This window comes from Buteo buteo, chromosome 18, assembly GCF_964188355.1.
Source record: "Buteo buteo chromosome 18, bButBut1.hap1.1, whole genome shotgun sequence".
In the NCBI taxonomy this organism is placed as follows: Eukaryota; Metazoa; Chordata; class Aves; order Accipitriformes; family Accipitridae; genus Buteo; species Buteo buteo.
Window position 1 is genome coordinate 12,708,702 of NC_134188.1, and position 26,338 is coordinate 12,735,039.

Genomic DNA, 26,338 nt, shown 5'->3' on the forward strand with positions numbered 1-26,338 from the left:
AGAAGACAGCAAATGCTCAGATCATTAGTAAGCTTGGAAGATTGTGAGCAGATGCTTCGCACCATGGTCCCGGCACTTACACACACTGCTCACAGGAAAAGTGCTGACTGCAAGCTGTATGCTCAGCTCAAGGCATGTGATTTATCATGTCTGAGTACTGGAATTTTCTTCCTGTCAAGTCATCACTGAAGTGTGACACCATCTTCCTGCAGTGGCAGGACCTGATTCTCCTCGTCCCCTCGCTGAGTTGCTTCTGCTACAACTCTAGACATCAGTAGAACTCTTCCTACTTTAATCCACTGTAATTAAGGGAGCCACATTCATCATGCTCACATGCTGTAAATCATACCTGGTACCAGATCAATGGCACAGCTTTCCTTTGCAGTGACAGCTTCTAAGGCTGGAATATTTAATTTAACTTTGTATCCTTTCCAAAACAGTCCAGACAGCTTTACGATGGACTCTGCTGTCTTTAATTGGTGCATGCACACTTTTACAGGGTCCTTAATAAGCATATACAATCATAGAATGATAGAATAATTTAGGTTGGAAAAGACCCTTAAGATCATCCAGTCCAACCATTAACTTAGCACTGCCAAGTCCCACTAAACCATGTCCCTAAGCACCACATCTACACATCTTTTAAATACCTCCAGGGATGGTGACTCAACCCCTTCCCTGGGCAACCTGTTCCAATGCCTGACAACCATTTTGGGGAAGAAATTTTTTCTAATATCCAATCTAAACCTCCCCTGCCACAACTTGAGGCTATTTCCTCTCGTCCTATCTCTTGTTCCCTGACAGAAGAGACCAGCACCCACCTCACTACAACCTCCTCTCAGGTAGTTGTAGAGAGCGATAAGGTCTCCCCTCAGCCTCCTTTTCTCCAGGCTGAACAACCCCAGTTCTCTCAGCCGCTCCTCATAAGACTTGTGCTCCAGGCCCTTCACCAGCTTCGTTGCCCTTCTCTGGACACGCTCCAGCACCTCAATGTCTTTCTTGTAGTGAGGGGCCCAAACCTGAACACAGTATTCGAGGTGTGGACTCACCAGTGCCAAGTACAGGGGGACGATCACTTCCCTAGTCCTGTCATCCAAAGGAAAAACAAGTGATGATATATTGGAAGTTGGGGAAAAGAGAAGAGAAATCCTAGCTTGTAAAGGGAGCCTTTATAAAGTTCCTAGTTGGAAATAAAGTATTTCAAAGAATAAGCACTGGTATGTTTTATCCTGTTGATACAGATAATGCTTTTAGCTGGCGAGCTTAGCTGTGTTCAGAGCAGATTGGTGGTGTTAACTTGAACTTATCTTAGAAATAATGATAAGTGTAAGATTCCTGTGATGAAGTATATTATGTGGATGACTACCACGTTTCTTTATTAGGTGACTATAAATTTATACTGAGGTATGTTAGGGAGAGAGATTGTATCTGAAGAGATCTCTTATTTGACATTGGGCAAGTTTTTATGCTTTCCGTGCCTCACTTTCCCATCTGTATAATGGTGATAACAGGGTTTTTTTAATCCTTTAAACCATATGTCAGTGCTGTTCAGATTTTAACCTTCTAAAAGCAAAGATGTTTTCATATCATTTGTACATTCAGCATTTTGAGCAATGACAGCCAAATCTTGTTTGGGACTGCTTTTGTTCCCATAATTTGATTTCAAGTAAGATTAGAGTGTGCATTTTGACTTAATTGCAACTAGTCAGAATAAAGCAGAAGACTTCCAGGTAGTTTCAAATTAAAATTTTGACAACAGGAAAATAAGGATAAAAACTTTTTTTGTTAATCTGTAATTCCTACTGTAAGGAGTTTATTCTGGGACATAAAGACATCATGACGTGTCTCCTGCTTATCTTTTGGGCAGATATTCCAAGCAGGTCTGTGCTACTGAGCACAGAAGCACATTATTATGAAGCAATACAGAAATGCCCAGTTTTCATTTTTCAACCCCACTGTGTACTTCTGATGTGTCACATGATGTTTCTCACATCTCAAATGCACAAACTAGATAAAAATTGTACAGCCTTCACCTCACCTCCTCCAAACACTCTTTTCAAACACTGTACACAATTAATGGAGCCTTGGACATGAACTATTTTTCACTCTTACTTCAATCAAAAAAAAGAAAGGGAGTTTTGTAAAGGGAGTTACCTGTTTATTTCCTTTGGAACCTCTTTGCATCTTGCTGAGGTACTCTGTAATCTGTCATAACTTTGACAGTAAAACTAATGAAAAATAACCTAAATTCATAAATACCTATAAAAAAATCTGTTGTGCAAAATTTGCAAAAGCAGAAGTAGGTGTTCATACCCAATCTTTAAGAACATGGAAGAAATGTTGTCTTTGAAAGCCTATTTATGTATTAGACAATATCTAAATTGTATGTACTGCAGCACCATGCTACATATACTGCATGAATAACACTTGCAACACCTTGGGCTCACGGCCCAAAGTTACAAATGCACTTGTATCAGATTGTTGTTTCAGCAAGGAGGCCTGGAGAAATAATTGCACCTATTTGACTTTCTATGGCTTAAGATACAGAAATCACTCTCTTTTTTTTATTCAAGTAATTAATTTATACAACATAATTCTTTTTAATCTGTTATAAAAATTTGGCCCCTAAAATCTTACTACAATTACTCGTTTTCCTTAAAAAATGCACAGCATACGTCAATAGTTGCTAAGTCAGCTCCGCATGTAGACTCAAATGTGTTGCAAGGATTTTTCCTGTTATGCATTCTTAACTTATAGGTTAATAATAATGCTTGTCCTCTTGATTTTAGTTCTGAAAGTGGTACGAGGACTTTGCTTCTCTGTCATTTCTAACTGAATATCTTTCTGGGCATCTTCCATTTGGAGAATGATATAGCACAGTGGCAAGGATTCCCAAATCCACTGGTGATAAGATATGTGGAATCCCAGCCCAGAGCCCTATCCTGTCAGGGAAATAAATCATGCTTCTGGATTCAGCCTCCCCAAGACACTGAGGAGGAGTTGCATTCCATGGTTGGTGTAGGGGTGTAGAGAGCTCTTGCTCTAGGTGACATTTGCTTGTCACCACTGAAGAAGATATGTGCTGTAGGCTGCTTTGTATAGAGCAAATCACTTCATACCTAAATATACCTTGCAGGGCTGTTCCTTCATTTAGTGCAAAGGGCATAATTCTATAAAAGTAATCCGTCAAAGTTGAAGATCTGTGTTTCCTTTATGAAACGAAGAAAATCTCAGCTCTTACCCATATTCTGTAGTTAAAGAACAATAAATTTGGGATCATTCTGGTAACTATTAAATAATAACAGCACATCACTGCTGAGAAATACTACATTTGAAAAGGCAGGAAATACACTGAAAAGGAGATGCCAGAACAGATCTTAGCCTACCGTGAGATTATAACAGGTGATGTAATTGGAAAAGATGGACAAGGGTTTGACACAATGACTGTTTGGCAGGTGTCTGAGAACTGTAAATGCTTAGATATTGAAAGTACATAAATTACTATCACTTTCCTTTTCCTTTGAGCTAAGAATTGCAGATAGTCATTAGAATGCAACTAATTTAGGATACACAGCCTGATTTATAATTAAAATTGTTGGTTTACAAATGGTGTAAAAGGAAATGTTACATGGCCCAGAGGACTGGTGATACTAATGGATTTTAGTAATACTTGGAACTCTGTCCAGGGGGAGTCTAAGCTATACACACAGGACGCCTATTATTTAGCAGATGTTACAGCTCACTAGCAATACAAAAGTAATCTAAACAAAAATCACATAATTCATGTGATTTTAAAACTGAGATTAATACATCTAAATTAGAAAAGGCCAAATGTTTATACCAAATGGCCTTAGACGTCCCACTCTTCTTAAATCAGAGCTATTTATTGTTAGAAAGCAGATGAACTACCAGTAGATAGTGAGCAGTTTGAGGTTATGATGTACAGTAACATCATGCAGAAGTCTATTAATAAAGTAGAAGACATTCTGGCCATGATTCATTGACTAAATGTAGGTGTTTGCCATTATTTTAGGTGCTGTGGGGTATCTTGTGTGACCTCTGTCAAACCTTCAAAAATGAGTAGGTCTCCCTTAAGTTCCATATCCTGGCAGATGTATCTATCTGTTATTTCTTTTGTAGATGAGTTGGATGCCTTATGAAGACTCAAGTAGAATTAGATTTCTATATTCAGGCAGCTGAATTGAGCCCTTTATATATGTGAGGAATTACAAGAGATGATTTTTCATTTAATGGGAGAAGTTTTTAGATTTCATTACAATTTTATTCTTTCCAAGAAGTGAAGTTCTGCTCCCTATGTCAATTCAAAGATATATATGCTTATTTTAATGCAAAAGCAAATTTAAAAACTCTGTTCTTATTGCTGTTTGATCTCTAGAATTAACATGAAACAAACTGGATATGCCTTATTTTTAGGAATCACCAACTGAGTGACTGCAGTTTTCATTTAATAAACCCTGTGCAAATCTAAGAAGTGAGGTTTCCAAGCTGTGAAGCTGTGATGTGGGAAATAAATTTATGATAGCCTTGCTTCAGACAGCTTGGCTTTGCCTGAAGAATTGGCTGCTACTGGAAGCACTATATGGGGAAAAAAAAAGAACACTGCCTGTTTTTAAGATCTCATCTGAGCTTCCTGTGTCAGCAGTTTGGAGCAGAATCTTTCACATGTATGCTGAGCACAGGTGATCAGGTCCTCACCAAGAGGTGGTAATTACAACGATATTTCTAAGCATTTTTTGTGATAGACCCCACTTAAACAAAGAAAGAACACAGCTCATTAAAATTGGATAAAATAAGTACTATAGGTGAACAAGTGTGAGGAATTCTTTTTAACAATAATTGTCATTTTTATTTGATGAAATCTTGAAAGATATGCAGGCCCTGTATGGCACTGTGAGAGAAGTGTAGTACAAATTTTACAGTTGTGTCAAAACCATATATAAAGGCATAAAATGACGTTATAGTATTTATATAAAAACAACTAAAAAGGGTAATATAAAAATACTATCTAGATTCCCAGGGTGATAAAAGTTCATCATCATAATGAAGTAAGATCAAAGTTCTTTATACAGTAATTAGATACTGGTACTAGGCTCACTTACAAGCCAAATGATTCATCTAATGTACCTTCAGCATTAGCCTGTACACATCAAAACCTTTTTTATTGAAGGAATAAACGATGCTTTACATACCATCTTAAATTATGCTTTGGAATTCTGAACTGCCACCTGGCTTTCTGTCCAAAAGGCTTTTTAAGGAAAAGATCTTACGCCAAAAATCTGATAATCCAAAAACATTTAAGAGATATTTGCTATAATTGAAAGTGGCAAATCCTGCTTCCATCCACAGTATGAGTTCTGGAATTGCGTATTGAATTGTGCCATTCCCTTAATGTTTGACATTTACAAGTTCTTAATGGGTCTCCCAGAAAAAAAAAGGTATTTTTCTATGCCAAAGGAATCAGATTCTGGCCACTCTGCAACCATTGTAACCATGATTTACTTTAAGGAAGAACTGGATGGCTTGTAACTGCTCTGGAAGTTAATGGATTACTTTGACATTTTTATCACATCATTCATCTTCTATTTGTTTCTGAAGAGCCTGTGATTTGTGATTTTCTTTAGGGGAAGAGATTCCTATCTAATTTCTCCAATTAGTAATATACAAAATACCTAGAAATACTGTATTAGTTCCTTGATGTTTTGTAGTTGATTTCAGTTTACAGGAATTGCTGAAAAGAAAATGAAGAAATACCTTTTACTAGTGTGTTATTACAGGAAGAAGTCATCTATTTCTGCTCCAGTTCAGTGAAATACTTAATTTGTACTTTAAGCCTATGCTTAAAGACTTTGGTAATTTTGGATCTGGCTCACAAGTATAGGATGTCTTCTCTAGGTGTCTTTGAGACACATTTTCGAAGGATAATAATAGATCTTACATAGTACTGTTGTTATAGATCCCAAAGCGCTTTCTAGTGGAGGCCCATAGCAATATTTTCATTCTACGGTTGCTTTGCCTCAATTCCCTTTTATGATGTGCATATTTAATTCCTCTCCAGTATGGGCTAGAATAAAAATGACATTGTAAGAAAAAGAAACAAGAAGAAACTACTGAGGGAAAAAAACTGTATTGGAGTTAAGACATGTGATTTGTCTTCTCAAAGAAGTGGATTAAGTGATAGGAACACAGTAGATCACTTTCCAGGAGGAAAGCAAATTGAGACTGATGAATTTTTAGAATTTCATTCAGTGTACTAGTAGAAGGTTGGTAAATATCAGAATCTCTAAATAACAGATGACTTGGGCAACAGCAGAGAGTGTTGAGATGAATTTTGGTTTATTTTGTATCATTACCATTTAGTGAAGTGTGTTGGTGAAACTAAGGAAGACTTTTTCCTACTCACTGATTGCAAGCTAGTGCCCATTAGGAAGCCCTATCTATGGTTGTCAGTCATGCATAAGGCGATATGGGAGTGCAGTGGCCTCTGCATTTGGAAGTGATGGGCACGCATACAGATCTCAAATATTTTTTTTTTCTTCTGAGCAGCTGAATGAAAATTTTTATTAAAGGTCCATAGTGAAAAAGCAAGAATGGGAATGCCAGCTTTTCAGAAAGGAATAGCAAATAATTGATTATGATAAACAGAAGTTGACTCACATTTTCAGTGCCATCTTCAATTTGAATTATTCAGCTACAAAATCAAAATGAAAACAAAATGAAGATGCAGAGAAAGAGTTTAATGTGAGATGAGTTTGAAAAGATTAGACTGTTTATGCAGATGTATAACCTGAAGGTTATAAAGAAGATTATTTTGAAGATTTTATTTGTCTTTTCTCAAAATAAAAGAAAAAACAAAGGAAATACTGAATATGTTGGAATTGGAAATCATACTGAATGTAATTTTTAAGGATAATAATTAGCCGTGGAAGCCTCCAAATGTAGTAAGGTATGCACTATAGAGACAAAGAGTTCTGGGAACTTTTTTAACAAGCAGGTTTTTCTATATGTAATAAAACTATCATCTCCCAATCTGGTACTTCCATCCATTTCAGTGAATAAGCCAAACATTTACTGTAGCAGTTAGGGAGGAGCTTCCTCAAAACTGTATTTTTTTCACAATTTTCCATTAGATTTTACAGTTTTTCTATAGCATCTGATACCAATCACTCCTGAGACAAGATTTCAGAGCAGCTGAATAGCGATCTGATGCAGTCTGATATTTTCTCTCCTTGTGATGATGATGGTCATTTCTACTGTCTCTTGAAAGCTAAACAGATATAAGTATAGAGAAGGGGGTAGGGAGAAACTCCACAGAATATATTCAAAAGATTGGGATCATTTATACAGGTAGTAAATGAAAAGGTTATGATGAAATTTATACAGAGTTAATGTTAGGTAAGTGTTTGCTTCTGTTCATCATTTGTTTCAATAGCAGAGGCAGGAATAAGTCAGTAAAAATACGGGTTAAGTATTTTGTGCAGCTTCATACATCACTGAAGCCAAGAGCTTTGTAGAAATATGGAAAAAAAATAGTTTGTGTGTGTTTGTATAATAGGAGTTTAAATAAAGACTTTTGATTTAAAGAAAAAATATTGTGCTTTAAGCAAAAACTGACCTTTTATTGGTGAGGCTTAGGAAGAAACTTCCCTGATATGTACAATACTTGTTTGTTTTAGAAGATTGTCTGACTTTTTGTTTAATTTTCTCAGTATCTCATAGTGTCTTATTATTGTAGAGAAAATTCCTGACTAAGACAGACCAGCAGTTTTGTTGAGCTTAGGCATATCCATTTTGCTCTTCTTTGCTAATCTAATTTTCTGCTGGTAGTGTGTGTAACTCAATTCAAAGCTAAAATGTTTTTAAAAGTAGTGGCATGTCCCCGAGCCAGGTTGTTGACCTGAATTTCATAGTATAATTGGTATTGCTTGGAGTCAGTATGTTGCATCCAGATTGAACAGCCAGTCCTCCAGGGTGAATGACAAGACCAGTCTAAGACAACCAGCAAAACCTTAGGCCAAATACTAAGATACAACTCCTGTTAATGATAATGAGACAAGGCTTAGACATATAGCAGTAAAGTACACGAGTGATCAATTCTGCATACCCTATTTTCAGTTAGTGGTGCCAGGGCAACTGACCTTTACTGTAATTTTATAATACACTTTAAAGACAGCTCACCTATGCTATTGTTTCGGGCAGCTTTGTGGGATGTTACATAGTTCTGTAGCAGTATTTGGTCATTTGTATGAATAGTCCAGGGGTTTCTGATGCTGTCCTGTTCTCCTGCTTTCAGGGCCTCTACAGTCTTACAGTCTTGGGTGCCCCTGCTAGAGTGCTCACTTTTACAGACAGACTTCTAAAGCTACCACAGTTCGCTCTACAGAACAATGACATTTAAAAGTATGCATATGTGTTTGTGTACAGATATGAATATGATCATTTCTTAGCTCCTTGCTATTAATCCAATTATGACAATGTTATTGGTATAGGTTAGAATTTAATTCTTTTTGGGTTATAGTCAGTATTTTTATGGAAGATATTACAATACTATGTTATGCAGATGTAGTGGTAATGAGTCAGGAATTGGCACACTGTCCTCTGAGTCAGGATATTAGGGGGCATTGTGTACCAGAGGTACTTTCTTTTGGCTTAGGTGCAGATCTGACCATCTGTGGTCATAAAAGATCCTGGGAATATTTTTGTAATAACCTAGTTTAGTGACCAAATTTGATTATGAGTAATGGCATTTGAATGAACTTTCCCAAATTATTACTGTTACTTCTTTTATAAAATATGCTTTGTCATGTTGTCATGTTGTCCTGTTTATATATGTAATTTTATGCATTTTATCCTGCTACTAATCATATTGAAGGTCCAAACAAAACTATTGTTGCAGATAGTTTGGAAAGCTGTGGAATGCTCAGATCACTTGTCAATATTGATTGTTATAACTATGCCTGTGCGCATAGGCAGTTCAGACACTGCCTTGAGATGATCAAAGGTTATTGTCCACAAATAACAGATGCATGACTTCTTCTGTCCCCTGTTATACCTCTTGGGCATGGAAGTCACTAATCACAGTGTTGTTCCAAATTTAAAAGCCTACAGGCAATCTAAACAAACAAGGAGAAGTTCAGTAATCCACTAGGATCTTATCAATGTTAAAAAGCATGCTGAATACACATTAAAATAAAGGGCCTGTTGGGCCCTTAGGAAATAAATAACTGACCTTCATTTCTGTTAGAATTCAAGATAGATTTTAAGGTATTGGGCTAGTTGACTGAAATGTGATTTGATTTGATTTGATTTCAGTACATTGAAGGAAATATGTTGTTAATTCCTATATTAATTTCCTTTGAAAACTCTTGCTGGATATTTGTAATTCACATCATAGAGCTGATTCATACTTCTTTTTCTTCTATTACAACTTAGAACAATACAAACATATCTGATTAATTTTGTAACTCGACTAAGTGATACGGGGATTATATACAGATGAAACTTAACGAAGTACGTCTTCCCTAAAATAAGACAGAGGAAAATGTTTAATAACCATCTCAAAATTACTTTTTTTAGGTTATCCTTAAAATGGTAAATAACAAACTGGAGTAGGATTTGATACAAATTTGTATCCAAGGGCTTCCATCACTGTTATTTTTTCATCTCTTCAGCAATACCAGCCTTATCACCTCTGTAAATCAAAACTTTTTGAATTTCTGTGATGGAGACTTGAATTGACATTGTGAGATGTCACAGAGCTCTCCCATCTACTAGCAGTTTAGATTGCTCTAAGAGGCAGGGTTTTTTTTAAAGATGGGTAAGTGTAGAAGCCTAAACTGGAAAGGCTTTGCTCTCCTTTGCAGGCAACAAAAAAGATGTAATTATTCCTTTGTATCTTCTGGCAGTGCCCAATAGCTATAATGAGAAAAGTATTTTGTCTGAAAAAAAACCCCAAACCCACAACTCCCTTCTCCCAGCTACTAAAGTGTCATCTGAATGCAGGGCTTTACATTGCTTATTGAAAGCCAAAGGCCTGACTTTGAGTCCCAGTAGCTTATTCTTCAAGCTGGTAAGAGCTCATAGAGGCAGTGAACAGAGGGGCTATAAAAGCAGAAACCTCATTAGTGCTGAGGTCAGCAATGGAAAGGATGCACCTGTGGCTGGGTGCATTCACACAGCAGACTGCATGTGACATGCAAAACTCAGGGAAATTATAATGTATCCTGGCTTCCAGAAGGAAAAAGGAGACAGGCAAGTGTAAATCCCACAAGTAGCTGGCTGTGACAGCAAACTGAAAGCATGAAGACTTAAGGTGACAGGCAAAAATGGCTTCTAGGGTTATTCCCAACCACCAGAGAAAACAGAAGTCCTATGGGTAGGTATCCAGTGAAAAAGCCATTCTCACTGACTTAGAAAAATACTGGGCAAGTAGAGAACAAAGGGGAAATGTGACACAGTAGCATACTATATTGTTGATATCAGTGTTTCATTGTCCTATAGGTCTGAAGTTTGAGGAAATGCAAGAAAAGTTTGGGGAGGAATTCTTCAATATCTGCTTTGATGAGAATGAAAGAGTTCTTCGAGCTGTAGGTGGGACTCTTCAAGACTTCTTCAATGGCTTTGATGCTTTGCTGGAGCACATTAGAACTTCATTTGGAAGACAGGCCACCCTGGAATCCCCTTCTTTCCTATGCAAAGAGCTCCCTGAAGGCAATCTCATGCTTCATTACTTTCACCCACATCAGATTGTGGGATTTGCAATGATGGGAATGATAAAGGCAGCAGCAAAGAAGATTTACCGCTTAGAAGTGGAAGTAGAACAGGTCACTAATGATAACTTGTGTTCAGAGGGGACGAACCCAGGTAACTGCAGTTGTCTGACTTTCCTTATCAAAGAACATGAAAATGCAAATATCACAAAAGCACTTCCACATGGAACTTCTCAGTCCCCCTTAGACCTGAGGATTAGCATCAGCACCTTCTGCAGAGCTTTCCCCTTTCATCTGATGTTTGATCCAAACATGCTGGTTCTCCAGCTTGGAGAAGGTCTTAGAAAGCAGCTCAGATGTGACACTCATAAAACTCTGAAATTTCAAGACTGCTTCGACATAGTTTCTCCTAAAATCAGTGCCACATTTGAACGGGTTCTCCTGAGGTTATCTACTCCCTTTGTCATTCGCACCAAACTTGAGGATTCTGCCTCTGAAAATAAAGATAAGGTAAGAACATTAATCTGGAAGGGGATGTGTGTATATGTGTGTGATGGGAGAGGATTATTTATTCAGAGAGAAGCAGCTCAAGTCCTGTGTACTCTGGAAAGCTCGCTTATGCCTTGTAAACAGGGGCTAAGTGGTATTCCCCAGCCAAGTGAATATTTTCCTAAATTATTTATAAGCTTTACCTGTGATGTTGTAGAAAATTGTGACATTGCCATTCAGAAAATTCTGTGCTGTGGAGTTGAATAGTGCAGCTTAAATCAAAAGGGTGAGGAATTTTACAAAATGCCCATATCTAATCCTTAATTTCATTCCAGCTATATTATGACAGTAATAATAGTTATTAAGCCATTTACTAGGGAATAGCTTTCAGTATGTTTTCTGAAAGACTCTCACTGCAGGGTTCACACTGCCACTTTATTATATCCTACTTCCCTATTTGGAAATGCTGCTTTCCTCTGTGTTTCTTCTTATCTTTCACCCTGCACTCAAGGAAACCAGAGCTATAAGTGGTACCAAGTATCACTTATGCCAGTTTTAATGCTTTCCAGTCATTTAAATAAGCACTTGTCCTCCTACACTGCCTCTTCTCTCAGTGTTTTAGAAGAGAGCTACCTTAACTAGTAGCCCTATGTTGAGTTCAGTGCATGCAAGGTAAGTTAGGTGAGAACATGTTTTCTGGAGTTGATCTCTCCAAAGGTTGAATGGAGTTTGTCTCATTGCATAGTGTTGAATTATGGGAAAGCTTTTTGTTGTGATGTTGGATTCCAGCTTTATGCACCAAAGCACTTGTACTTAATGCTTACATTGAAAGCCTGTGTGTGGGTGCCTTGGAAATATTGCTGCCGTTAGTAAAGGAATTATTGATTTTCAGGGGTTTTAAGAGATAGCACCCAAGAACAGTCAATCTCAATCACACTGGATACGTAGACACCTAAGTTCTGCCTATGGGTGCCACATTTGCAGTTTAGGTGGCTTGGATATGACTTGAGAAACTCCACCTCTGTTTTGCTACCTACAGTGGGCCAGTTTCAGAAAGATTCCTGTGGTAACTGCGTATTGAGTTCTCAGTTCTTTTCAAAATATAGACACTTCTGACAGCAGCAATGTTTCCAGCTCCTCTTTGGCACTGCTCTTTGGCACCAATAAACAAGTTTCTACTGCATTTTCCCCTGGAAACAACATGTTCCCCCAAGAGAGGCAAACTTGTGTTCATTTTGTATGAATTGATGTAATTCAACCTATTTAAAACCAAAAAGGAGTTTATTTTTCAGAATCTGTCCTCAAAGTCATCCTAGCTTTTAGTTACGAAAAGGAAATGTATGAAAAGGAAATGTATGAAAAGTTTGGAGGTTTTGGCTCTGAGCTACCTTTCAGCACAATCGTTTCTCCTTTGAAAGAGGCTTGTGCTGTGCTCCTTCCTCCCTCAGAGCCTGCCCATCCCTGTCAGGCACCTTCCCCTGCCCTGGGACAGAATCACAGCCCTTCAACTATCTTCTGCTCTTCATGAATCTGCTGTAAATCACTCTGAAGAGGAAGAAGGTTTCAGGGTGGGGGGGGGAGCTTTTAAAACTTTTTTCCCTATCTAATTACAAGTTAAACAAAACATTCTCTTACCTGGGCAGGTTTCATACACTTGTGGCTTGCTCACAGGAGAGGTGGCAGGGAGTGGACCTTGCTGGAGGCAGGTTTTAGCAGCCAGTTTGGGAAGCAACTCTGATTTCAAAAGCTTGTTCTGTACCATCAAGCTATGCAGCTCTGAGTACATCCTTGTGTCACTGCTGTAGTTTGTACCATGTGTCATTACAGGTGGGTAATGAGTCAATGGTGGGCCCAGCTACCACTCGGGAGACTGACCCTCTCTGTCTTAAGGTCATGTGTAGAGTCAGATCCTGGACAGCAAGTGTCAGCACTAATGCCATAGTAGTAATTCAGATTTTCTTGAGAAGCACATAAAAGGGAATGGCAGTAAAGGAAATCCCTTGTCTGTCAGCAGTTAGGAGAAAAATTGTGTCTTGGACAGTAAGGTGTAAATGAGAGAGAAAAGGGTGATGGTGAGGTGCAGGGGACCTGACGTAAATGTTGTGCTGCAGGCATGGGGATTAATTTGAGTATGTCAATTTAGCTGAAGAGGTATTTTCTTCTGACTCACTTGTTTTATAAGCACTTTCAGAAGGTTTCTGTTTGTGAGTAGTTAAATGAAACTTTGTGAGTAGTTAAATGAAGCTGAGGGTGTGATGCATTTTGCTAGATATTCCTTTTTTTTCCAAAATGAAAGGTTGCACAGATTCAGAGGTTGTGGTTGTCTTGCTTACATAGATTTTGAGACGATTGACATGGCAATACTGTTATGTCATGCTCAAGTCCTTAATATCTCCTGGATAAAAAAAAAAAATAGACTGAACCTTGGGAACTGCATGCTGTATTATCTTCCCAGAGCTCATGTCACTCATGTAGCTCATTTTGGAATTCTTTTCAATTTGCCAACACTTGTTTGGAAGTTGAATATTGGGCAGGTAGATCAGTGACCGTAAGCATGACCCTGCTTAAAAGTTGGCAGTAACTGACTTAGGTATTTTCCTATTTCTCTGCCACAGACCTCTATTCAGTTCAGACTGGAATTACATCCCACTTATAGCTATTTATCTTTTTTTAGAAAATTCTGACTCTGCAGTAACCTCAACACATTTCAGACTTGGTTACTTTAAATGGCAGTTGAAGGGATGCAACCCAGACAACTCTGCAGTATTTTTGAAGCTGTTCAGATGTCTTAGTGGTTCCTCAGGAAATAAAAAAATGTTTTAAAAGGCTTTGCGATGAGTAGAGGACCTTTCAGCCTCTCTTCAAAGAACTTTTATCTTCATTTCAATACATAAATTAGATCTTTTTTCAGGCTTGCAGTGAGAAATACAAAATAACAAAACAGTTTTCATTTAGTCCTGATACAAGCTCTGTGTTCAGATGAAAGTATGTCACAAATCATGATCTTTCCCTAACTCAGCACCCAGAAGCAAATTAATAAAAACACCTATCCTGACTTTCAGGGTGTTTAGTGCTTGTCCCATTTATGCAAAGGCTCATTTGTGTGCTTCGATTTGCTGGGATTTGAACCACTGGAATAAATGACTTGGTTCTATAACACTATCCTAAATTTCTGATGTAAGGCCTATGAGGTCTGAGCAATAGGTAGCACTTCCTGCAGAGATGTATGTACACCTTTGCAGAAGCACAGCCTCATGCATCAGTGCATCAATATCTCAGCAAAGTTTTGTTAATTTGATATGTCACCAGCTGTTCCTTGGAGCTCTGAGCATTTACAGGATCCCATTGTTGTAGGGATGAAACAGGAAAAAGAACTCCCTACCCGAAGAACATGGACTCTATAGCTTTAATTCCAATTTTCAACACCATCCGTACTCCTGGGTCATAACTCTAATGTTTTGATGTTTGCTTGGCTGAAATTTCAGTCTCCGTTATACAATGGACATGTGTGGACAATGCAAGCATTTATTCCTCAAAATAATAAGCAATTGTATAAATTTATTAGGTCAGCAGTCACACTGACTTTACCTGAACTTATCACGAGTTTGCAACTAAACACACTTGTAAGTCTGTGGACAATAAGAACCAAATTGTACAAACCAATCCATAATAATACAGGATGTGATGGTGTACTTCCATCCTTTCTTCCCTCCCTCCTGTCATTCCACTTTATTTTCTGCAGAGATCAAGTTATCCACACTGATGCTTTTGGTTTTTTCTTGATTATTCTGCACATTCAAAATTGTCTATATGAACAATTATGACTGTCTTTAGATCAGGTTTCCTAGTATACATACAGCTCTTTAGATGTATAAAAGCTGAATGTGATAGGCCTCTGAGGCTTCTAAGTTTTCCCATGCAGCTAAATTCTTGTTACTGTTTGTTGTTTATAGTATGGTACTACCCAGATGCTGAAGGGAGTATTAGGGCCTTGTTGCTCTACTTCTTGTACAAACATTCTGTTGTTTTTCACATTTCACACTAATTTTTATTCAGGGTTTTTTTTGTGTTTAACTGGAGACCCTCACTTGCATGCAATCAGATTTTCCAAATTTCGGGTGTTCTCCCTAAATAACAAGATCACAAATATTGCTGTTTCACCTCTCTAAGAAAACTCATTCTACACATCTCTCTCTGTGAGCAATTATTTATTGCAACAATCGAAAATACATTTATTGTGGCAACTAACCATTTGGGATTGATTGTTTATAGCTTCACACATGGTTAATACAGCTGTACGCCACAAGAGTACAGCTCTTTAATGAAAGTTAGTGGAATCGCATATGGAATAAGATACAATTTGAATTGGGAAGACTGGGTCTGAACTTGTCTGCTGAAGTGTTCTGAAGACCCTGTCAAGCCCATCCACTGAGGTTTCCTTTCCACAAAGGTGCTGGCATGCGAGAGAACTGATGGTTGTGCACTGCCGCACAGGGGGACGGGAGCTGCCTTCCTCTAGGCACCCCACAGGCCTTGGTGGTGGGTCCTCCTGGCCAAGTGACCATCTGGGAAGCACCACCGCTCCCTCCCTGGCAGCACGTCCAGGTGTTTGCGCAAAGCAGGTGCGGTGTTTGCACACAAGTCTCTCCCTGACTCTCACCTGTGCAGAAAGTGTGTTGACATGACTTTGAATGTTTTACTTGTGAGCACTGCGCTTAGACATGTGTGGTATTAACATTGCTGTCTCCCATCTGAGCTTCTGTAGTACTTCCCCTTTTATACTTTTCCAATAGAAGTCAATTCCTCATCTCTGTGAGTCACTGGTTTTTAAGGCAGATCATCTTTTACCATGTCTCTCTGTATATGCTGTTTGTTTTCACAGTCTCCCCAGTGAATATTACCTGATTCTGCCTCAATGACTTTGCCTTTCTCGAGCAGCCTGATAACTTCCCCCTCACCTTAATGGTGAGACCTTGCACAAATTTTTCTTTTAGTTGCCACCAAGGCCAAATTTCAACTTTTCATTGAAAGTGCATCGTAGGAATTTTCCACTTTGTCTTTTTTTGCAGAGAACAAGACAAAATGAAGCTGATGATAACCTAGTAGTAAGTTGGGCATGTAGCGTAAGTGCAGGTGGACTGCCCTCCCACCATTTCTTGACCAGACAGGGGCTGGAAGCTCCTGATGGGTACTTCCTGAGTGCAGTCATTTTCTGACTATACAAATGAACAAGGCCATCTGTGACATGATGTAAATACTTGCCTCCTTGACAGTACAGTGACATGGCTGGAGCTGCTTCACTTTTTGGCTGAATGGGAAGACAAGGACTGACCCTCCTGGTTTTCCTCTCCTGGCTAATGTCCTCCTCATGTGCCACTCTTGTGCCATCACTGCTGGGCAGATCGAGAGGAGACGGGGCTGCCCTCGCAGGGACCCACTGCGTCCCTGGGGCCTTGACCCAGACCCAGTCCTCTTGGTGCACAGATTGACAGCATGAGCCCTGCCAGCACTGGTTTGTGGGTGCCTTTCTGAAACTGTGACTTGGCATGCAGTTGGCAAGAAAGTTGAAAGTGATTCATGAAAGAAATTATTTGCTTCCCTGCCAGATACTGTGCAGCTGTATTTTCCTTGTACTACTGCTCTCCTGCTCAGACTAACAGCCCTTTTCCACCTTTGAAATAAATCAGTTTTTATAGGGATACTCACTGGCCTTTGACTTCCTGTTAGGCCTGCAAACACTTTAATTTAGAGAACTTGTCTACAAATAAAGCTGGCACCTTAAACTGCATTACTGAAGCTGGCCAGAATTCTTCTGGTGGAATGAATCTCTTTGAATATGCCATTTTATTAAAATCACAACTTCCCCAGGAGTTTGGCAAAATGTGTTCTGGAAAATAATTTACTTTTATTGTGTTAAAATGTTTTGGTCAATAATTTTAGATATAAAATTCTTTTTATTAGGAAAAAGTTTCACGTTATAAATTGTAACGCAACATTTAAAATTTGAAACATTGGGTTTGACAAAAAGAATCCTCTGAAAGTTTCATATTGCAAGAAGTTCCAAATACCACATAAAATTCAGATTTTCAAGAAACACCAACTCTGTAATGATAAAATGTCCAGCAAAATGGTAGTGTCAGCTTTTTATAGCTCTACTGATTGTGCAGGCTGTCTGAGCCAACGCCTTATCTGTTGTCAGTGGGGAGGAGAGGTTTATGGTAGATGAGCTAGACTGCACCAGCAGGAGTTTGTCCCAGTGTACTGATTTAGATAAATGCAAAATAAATAAAAATAAACCAGTCCAGAGCCAAGATTAAAAAAACCCTGTATCTGGAAAGTTAGATTCTAAAGTGTATAACAGACATGTAGTAAATGGCCAGATTTTTAAAAATGCTGAGTAATAAAAAACTGTTCATTTTAAAATGTAGGCTGATTCAGTGGAAGCCAGTGGAAATTTCCCCTGTCCCTTTCCATTGTTTTGTTTAACTGTGGAGTTATTTATCTAGTCCTTCTTCCATGGTATGAGGAAGAACCATCTCTAGGTCAAATATTTTCTTTCATTCACTCAGCTGTGTATTTGCCACGTATGATCAAATCAAAAGTCCATCTGGTCCAGCATGCTGACTCTCACAGTGACCAACAGACAATGCTTAATGAAAAATATAAGAAAAAGTTTAAGCTCTGCGGTGTTCTTTTCTGTAATATACCCTCCCAGCTTTTAGCTCTCGCAGGATGAAAGCGCATCCTCTTGCAGTGGCATCCAGGGTGTGGCACCTGATAACCACCCCAGGAGCACTCATCCATAATTTTCTCTAGCACCTTTTGAACCAGGGGAAGTTCATACTGTCAGCTTCTGTGTCATCCTGTGAACATAAGGTCCCCTGTGTACTGGAAACTGAAGATGAGACCGCTCTGGTTGGTGACCACTTGCACCACTTTCAGCCAGGTCTGTGGGGACATTGTGTGCAGAGTGGAGCAGTTGGTGAGGAAGCCTGCTTACCCCTTGCTTCAGCCAGCACTTTCCCATTGTGTTTGTTGACCATTGGAAACTGTATGAAAATAACCATTTTTAAAATCCAGGAAGTACATTGTCCCCTTTTTTAATACTCAGAGTCTATTTTTTATCTGCTAGTTTTTATTTTTATTCTGGACCAACTGAATGAAATGAGCAGTCCTGACACTGGCAGACTAATTTAAAACCCACCACACACAATCTTGAAGTGTTTTGCTTTTGCTCTGTAACTGTGTTTTTCCTCCTCTCCTAATAAAATTCAAATGAAGTGGCCTGAAAGTCATTCTAGCATGAGGGACATCTGTCACTTATGATCTAGGAATTCTAATTTTTCCAAGAGCTGATTTATTCACAGTCAGTCAGCTTTTGACACTAAGCTCCCATTGCTTTGCAGACTCCTGGTGCTCTCAGAATCAAATTGTGTCTTCTGTTTCTGCTAATGCTAATATCCCACCTGTTTGCTTGTCAAAATGTGTTTGGACTTTGATGGTTTTCAAGATGAATTGGATTGGCTGGCTTGACTGCTTCTAGAGACTGTGATGGGTTGTAAGAAACAATAGTTGACATGACTTTGTTATCTCACTAGCGGTTGTGCATCGGAGAACTTTAATAACACTATGAAAGTGGCCCAGAAATTTCAATATTTCTTCTTGAAGGCAGGCCAATGAAAATGTCATTTTTTAAATGTTTTCAGTGATAGGACTGAAGAAGTGTAACAATCTAAAGATAAAATACTCCCTTCCCTTTTCCATTAGCTGAAAACCAAAGAAGCTGTTTGGAAATTATTTTGTTGAGTCAAGTGGCTATTAAAACAATTTGACTCCATGGTGAACTCTCCCCTCTTATGATTTGTATAATTTTTTATGATAAGGAAGCTGCTTGCACATGAAAATGTCCATCTTTCTCTATTTGATTGAGAGCTTTTTAATGGGTTTCTAAATTACACTATGTCATAACTGGATCAAAAAAGCGCGTTTCATTAATTTTTACTTTACATAATGAGAATACTCAGGCACAATTCATTTTGATTTTCAAGAATGCATTTTTTTCTACCTCGGTCTTCTAGTGACTAAAATTAAGTATTGGTTATTCACAATACATATTTATCCTTTTCCTCATTTGCTCATGTGAGTTCTTGAGTACTGTGCTTTTCATGGCATCACAGTCCTCTAATATGAATAGGTGTGATGTCAATAAAAAGCCATTTTCCTTGGGATGGTTGAACTGAAGTAGAAACATTCAGTCTCTCTTTACTTTCCTCCCTCCCATCCTGGCACTTGCAAATAGGCAATGCATGTAGTTGAGCTAAGGCTTCTTTTCTGTGTCTCTGCAGAGGCTGAAGTGGCCTTAGAAAGAAGGGGGAAAGCCCAAGTGTCTCCCTGTGGATTGAGTGGGTTTCATGCATGAGCTCCCACAAGTGCACAAGTGGGAAGTCAGAGGCTGTGGGAACAGAACACCTGGGTGTGCCTCTGAGCACGGACACTAAGCTTGCTGCTCTGAGGGGCAGCAAATGCAAGGCCTGGCACTACCTGTGTTGGCAGCTCTCAGTTGTAAGGTCACTTCTACTTGGAAAATGGCAAAACCTCCTGCTAATCCTGCTCCTGGAGCATGCTCCTTGCCTGAGAGCAAGCCTGAGTTACTCCAGGTTACTTGCAGAGTGGTCCTGTATGGCCAAATTGCCCAGGGAGTGGAAAGGAACTTTTCAGCTTTTTCCCTCCAGCTTAAATTTTGTCTTGAAACCTCAGATTAGGACCATGGGATTCCCTTCCTGTTTGGTTTTGAGTGTAGCTTAGTAGTTTTGGACCAGTTTTCGACTACTTGGCTTTGGTCCTCCAATCCTGTCTCATAAATATCTAGTCTTTTGAGTTTATATTGTAGTTGACAGCATGGATTGACTCTAAATACGTTTGTTTATTCATGCTCACTGTGCATGCATCTTGTCCTGGATTCTTCATGCTTTATTTCCACAGAGGCAAAGCTCTGAAGTTCTGAAACTCTCCATGAAATAAGAACTTTGCTGATGTTTTGCTGGGCTGTGGACCTAGACAGAATAGAGAGCTGACAGCAAATTACTTTGCCTGTCATTTGTACCTGGTTTTGACCACTTTTATATTCTGGGAATGTAGCTGAATCAGACATCATGAATTTTGTAGGTCATAAGACTTGAATGAAAAGGAATACTACTAAGAAGTAACACCTAGCTTATTTTGCATTAGGAATAATTAGCAGTAGTATGAAAGAGTAAGATAATAGTGATTTGCAAAAGTCAAGACTTAGAAAAGTGATCTGCAAAAGCCAGGTGCTGATTTGCTAATACGTCGGTGCAGTGTTTCTATTATCTTTGAGTAGCAATGGATGTAGAGTGGAAAATAGCATGATGTGAGTAAGTTCATCTAGTTAACATTTTGCTGCCTTTACTCTTTGCCAAGGATGTGTGATATTTACCCTGCTCTTTTCTCCAGAGTCTTTTAAGGGCAGTAAGTGACAGTTTCAATAACAGCAGATCACCTATTGCCAGGCAGGCGGTCCATGCCAGCAGTTCTAATCATCGTTTTAGCATATGTTTTGCAATGGTGAAATGGCTTGTTGAGGAGCCAGGAGTACTCAGGAAGGATGAGCCTTTCCTTTGCAGTTCTTTACACGGCTAAGGATGGAGTCATCACTCAAGCATACAGCCCAGCCAGGCAGACCAGTGGTTGGATAACTGTGGATTTGCTACTCTGTGAATATTCCTTCATAACGTGTGGGGGTTTAGGATGTGCTAAGACAGAAGTTATCTCAGTAACCAACATGTTAGACTTAGAAGTTATGTAAACCACAAAAGTAGTGCTTAGAGGGAACACAGGGACGTCCCCAGGTTCTTCTGCCTGTGCTAAGCCATCATAAGGAAAAAAATAATCCAGAGTTTTGTAACGTGCTGTCTTGAGGATTCCTCAGATTTTGTAGTTTGTCTTGTTCGTTGTTTTTTTGAATAAGCCTTTTATAACTGTATATATTCACATTCTATCCAGCTAAAACTATCTATGATACACTTCCTTTCAAAAAGTATATACACCCGCCTTGTATCATCATGATTAAAGAAAGTGAAATTAGTTAACCCATAAAATAATATTATTTGTTCCTGTCACCAACCTTTGGCTTTTATAAGTGAGAACTTAGAATGAGTATCTGAAAAGAGAATTAAATGTTCTTTTTCCACCGAACTGGGACGGGCATGTAAGATATTCCTAACATAATTTTCTTCCTGTAATGGTGCAAAACAGAATAAACTTGTTCCTCTTTGCAGATTGCAAACAAATAATAAATATCTGGTACTTCGACACCTCAGAAAGAGCTAAACATTTTAAAATTCAGTCCTAGATGAAGACACATTTAAATATTATTTTAAACATTTTGACCAATGTAGTTTCTATCTGCCTTGTGAGTTTTATGTATTTTGTAATACTTGTTACTCTGCTTCTTTCTTTCTAAGAACTGGAATTGATCTTGTTCGCACTGGATGCAGCTTTTTCTGTAATGACTCTTTACTGTAGAACCACTAGCAGAGCAAGGTCTATGCAACTCTTTGAGGAATATAAACATATTTCATTTTCACTTTTGCATCACCTTTCTTTTTCTGTGAAAATTTAGAGATTGAATCTTTTTTCTCCTGTGCCTAGAAGGGACTGTTATGAACTATCGTTTGATCTGCATAAATAAGGATTTTATGCTATGTCTTTCCAACAGCATCTTCCTAGGAATATTCCAGTGGCCACTAAAGTGGATTGCTGTTGTGACTGGAGTTGGTAGGGTCTGATTATGTCACATCTCAGTACTTCAGTCTAGTACTTCCCTCCTCAAATGTTGAACTGGTAGCTTTAAAAATGTCTGTTCTGATGAAAAAATAGGTCTAGGGGACCCTCCTTAAGACAGTACAGATAATATTATTGAAGTGTTTAAAAAAGATGGCTTACATTGACAGGTTACAAAGAGAACTGCTTCTGATAATTCATAAAATAAAGGCTTAGAGCATAAAAATGTTTGGCCTATGCTGTGTTTGGGAGGATTTGAAGAATGACCCCAAATTTGCAAGCAATCTATTAATAAATCCATTCCTTAAGCAGGTATTTTAATGGGTAAAGATATTCAAACTGGGATAACTTTGGAGGCCTTCAGTCGTGGCTGTTGAAGGGCCAATACATCTGTCACCAAACAAAAGCAAAGTCATGCACAATGGCTTGAGGAAGAAAGAAAAAACAGGGCAGACTAACTTCTTTTTCGTTCTGCGTGTGATGGGGGTATGCTCCTCTGCAATACCTCTGCACATTCTGCTGCTTTGATACTGTTTGGGAAGGGAAGATCAGAGACACTGAGACATCTGCCCCAGAATAGGCATAAGGTGTGAATCAGGGGACTCAGTTATGTCCCTTCCGTCCACTGATGCCAAGGATCTTTGCAGCTTACATTCATCTTTTAATCCTTCCCCTCATAAAGAGTGTTGGATGATTTCAGTCATCAAGTAGCTTCTCCTGATCTGCATGACTTCGCTTAGAAAGGGATGATATTAAAACTGATCTTATACAATAGAGCACAGACTGATTTCTTTTATTAGTGTAAAACTTTCATGGGGAATGCCCAGTGAATTCCAAATTAATTATATTTTAAATGTTTAACTTAAATATAAAAGAATTGTTGCAATTTTTTGTAAAACCCCCAGTGCTTTCTGCTTTGTTGCTTCAAAGGCATCCAGCAGAGGGAATGTTTGAATGGATTAACAGAGCCTGGGGTTTACTCTTGGCTGTGCTTGTCATGGCTCAGAGTCCTTTGCAGTGCAGGCTTCTGGATGACTCCCCTGCGAAAGTACTTTCTGCCTCCGTGGACATTGCACCTAGTAAAAGTCAGGCAAAAGGAACGAAGAGATCCCCTGTTCCCGGAGTTCTGTTATGCCAATAAAGGAGAGCTACCAAGAAAAGAACAGAAGAGGCTATGTTTATTTCAGCTCCACTGAAACCCAAGGGGAAAATACCAGTGCTTGGCAAATATTAAAGGAGATACTTCATATTGAAAGAACTTTGATTTTTCAGCTTCACTGAATTGTATTTAGTTTTTAATTTTGAAGAAAAACTATGCTATAAAAATACTGTCTACAGCAACGATGTGAGTGCTGTGCAGACAGGCAGTGTTGTTTAATTTCCATGTGAAAGAAGCATGGAACATAATCATTAAAAGGGCATCAAATTTTCTCACTCATCTCAGTGGACTGCTGATACAGTCTATTTCCTCTTTGCTCAGGAAGGCTTCAGATTCAGTTACTGGATAACTTCTGTTCTGTGTCTTGAACATTCAGTTTCTGGCATTTGTTCCTGGGAATATGGGGATAAAATAGCTGAGAATATTTTCTGTCAGCCAAAAATACAGAAACATCTGAGAGGTTTCCTAGCTGTGTTCAGCAGCATCAGAGGGTCCTGAAAGGCTTTTGGAGCCATTTTGGGTGATGGGGAACTCCACAGAGAGTTCTGAGGACATGGGAATAACACTGACAAATCCATAAACAGTATTTAAAAATAACTGACTTGTTTGCTCTGATCTGTTTTTTCCCATGGTGTCATATAATCATATGTTGGCTCACTGAATGTGATGAACGCACCAGGGTACCATACCAGACTAGCGGGACTTGAAGGACCATCCTAGCAGCCCAATGCTTGCACTGTCCAGAAATTCCAGATTTTTTTAGCAGAATATTCTGTGAAACAACTGTAACAATAAAAAAGCATTAGTTCTGTGAGTATTGGTGTAGTGAGGTGTGCCTGAGAGTATAAAAGCAAAGAGAAGTGCCAGCAGATGTGGTCAGGATCTCCTGACCCCTAACTGACAATATAAATTAAGTTACAATTCTAAACTAAGTATATCATCCTGATACTGTGGGACCAAAATATGGTACCTTTGCTTCTTGATTTGTCTTACTAGTTATCATCAGCCCAGTTTCAATAAGGTTACTTTGGGAGAAGGTACTTATTTTGAGTAAGGATAGAAAAAAAGTCTAATTTGACATTAAATGCAGAAAATATATTTGGTGACTGCTCCTACAAATGTCTTGAGCATGAAACTCTTTTGGTAACAGAAGCTGTCCATATGGCATGTTCATGGAATTAGACTTTTATTTCTAAATAGGAGTTGTTAACTTCGTCAATACTGTATTGCTGTATTATTTTTTTAGTTTAAAAAAGATGCAATCATAAAGAATTAATTTTTTTTAAGAAAAAAAATCCTTTTTCTTCTAAAATTAATTTACCATTCAATAAATTGTGACAAAAAACTGTATAGGCTTTATCTTTTTGTATGTGTTAATTTGATTGACATTTTAAGACTCGTTTCTATAGTCACTACAGACATAGAGATTTTAATATTCATTACGGAAAATGTCCACGAAATTACCAATGAATTAATAACAATAAGTGACTAGCACATTGTTTTCCACCTATGCCAAAGTAGAGCTCTACAAAATTATGAGGTGAAAGAACTGATTGACCACTCGCCCAAGTGTTTATTTCTGGATCTGTTTTCACCTACAAATGACTATTTGTAGGCCAAATGCTAGGCTCTTTTCACTGGCAGATCTTACAGTGAAGTTGTCAGATGCTGGTCTGAGTAACTACTAGGTAAGGGTATAAATTCTGTGTGAAGTCAAGGAGAATTTGACCAAGAAATGGCTTAACTAAGAAAATAGGACAGATCCAAGATTTTATGTTAAGATTTTTCAATCAAAATAGATACATTAAAATTAATGTTAATATTATCTTAATGCAGGTGTTATTTTACAAAATCAGAATATGCAGGGAATTAACCTGCAATCTGCCAAGGGAAGCAACACCTGAGTGAGGTGTCTGAGATCATGAAATGATGCAAAAAGTTTGATCTGTTGGGGTTTTTGTAGCACAGATAAAAACTTTGCCTATAATATACACTATCACCAAAGCTCTTGGTATTGAATCTTCACTGAAAAAAGGTGTCTGTATGGGAATAGTCTTGCTGGGTGAAACTTTGAAGGACATGTTAGCCCATTGCTCCTGTGTATTGAACTCTGCACTGGCAGGACTGGCCAGGAACATAGTAGACTCCCAGATAACTCTAAAATATACTGTGTGGTATTTTGCTGGAAAATGTGGATGAGCTCCACCTCTAAACTCATCCAGCCTGGTCAGCTGTGAATGAGCAGCCAAGTCATGGCTGCTAGTGTGACTTGATGCCCGAGCCATGCTGGCACCAGGGGCTGTTTGGCCGAGCAGTGCTGCAGCTTTCCCTAGCAGCAGGTCAACAGCGTATGCAATATAAGCAGGAAAGCAACCTCCCAAGGGTCCCTGGGCATGGAAATTATCTAAAATTCTCACAGAGCCTGAGCAGCTGTTTAAGAGCTAATGACCTTACAGAAATGTTGCTGCCTCCAGACTGATTACGTTGGGAAGGGATGTTGTAGACCTGGGTGATCTCTTGTTTCTCAGCTTACAGCTCCATTTCAGAGCTCAGGTTTCTTTGGTATCTCATAGAATCATAGAATGGTTTGTGTTGGAAGGGACCTTAAAGATCATCTAGTTCCAACCCCCCTGCCATGGGCAGGGACACCTTCCACTGGACCAGGTTGCTCAAAGCCCCATCCAACCTGGCCTTGAACACTTCCAGGGAGGGGGCATCCACAACCTCTCTGGGTAACCTCTTCCAGTGCCTCACCACCCTCATAGTGAAGAATTTCTTCCTTACATCTAATCTAAATCTACCCTCTTTCAACTTAAAGCCATTACCCCTTGTCCTATCACTACATGCCCTTGTAAAAAGTCCTTCTCTGGCTTTCTTGTAGGCCCCCTTTATTTACTGGAAGGCTGCTGTAAGGTCTCCCTGGAGCCTCCTCTTCTTGAGGCTGAACAACCCCAACTTTCTCAGCCTGTCCTCATAGGAGAGGTGCCCCAGCCCTCTGATCATCTTCATGGCCCTCCTCTGGAATCACTCCAACAGGTCCATGTTCTTCTTATGTTGGGGGCCTCAGAGCTGAATGCAGTACTCCAGGTGGGGTCTCACAAGAGCAGAGGGGGAGAATCACCTCCCTTGACCTGCTGGTCATGCTTCTTTTGATGCAGCC

General features: G+C 38.9%; 1 protein-coding gene across 1 annotated transcript in view; it reads left to right on the forward strand.

The window, feature by feature from the left end:
- The window catches only part of GUCY1A2 (guanylate cyclase 1 soluble subunit alpha 2), a 161,434-nt gene that overhangs the window by 24,608 nt on the left and 110,488 nt on the right, over positions 1–26,338 (forward strand). The window contains exon 4 of the mRNA XM_075050423.1: positions 10,519–11,237. Coding sequence (XP_074906524.1) covers positions 10,519–11,237 — 719 coding nt within the window. The remainder of the gene's footprint in view (positions 1–10,518; positions 11,238–26,338) is intronic.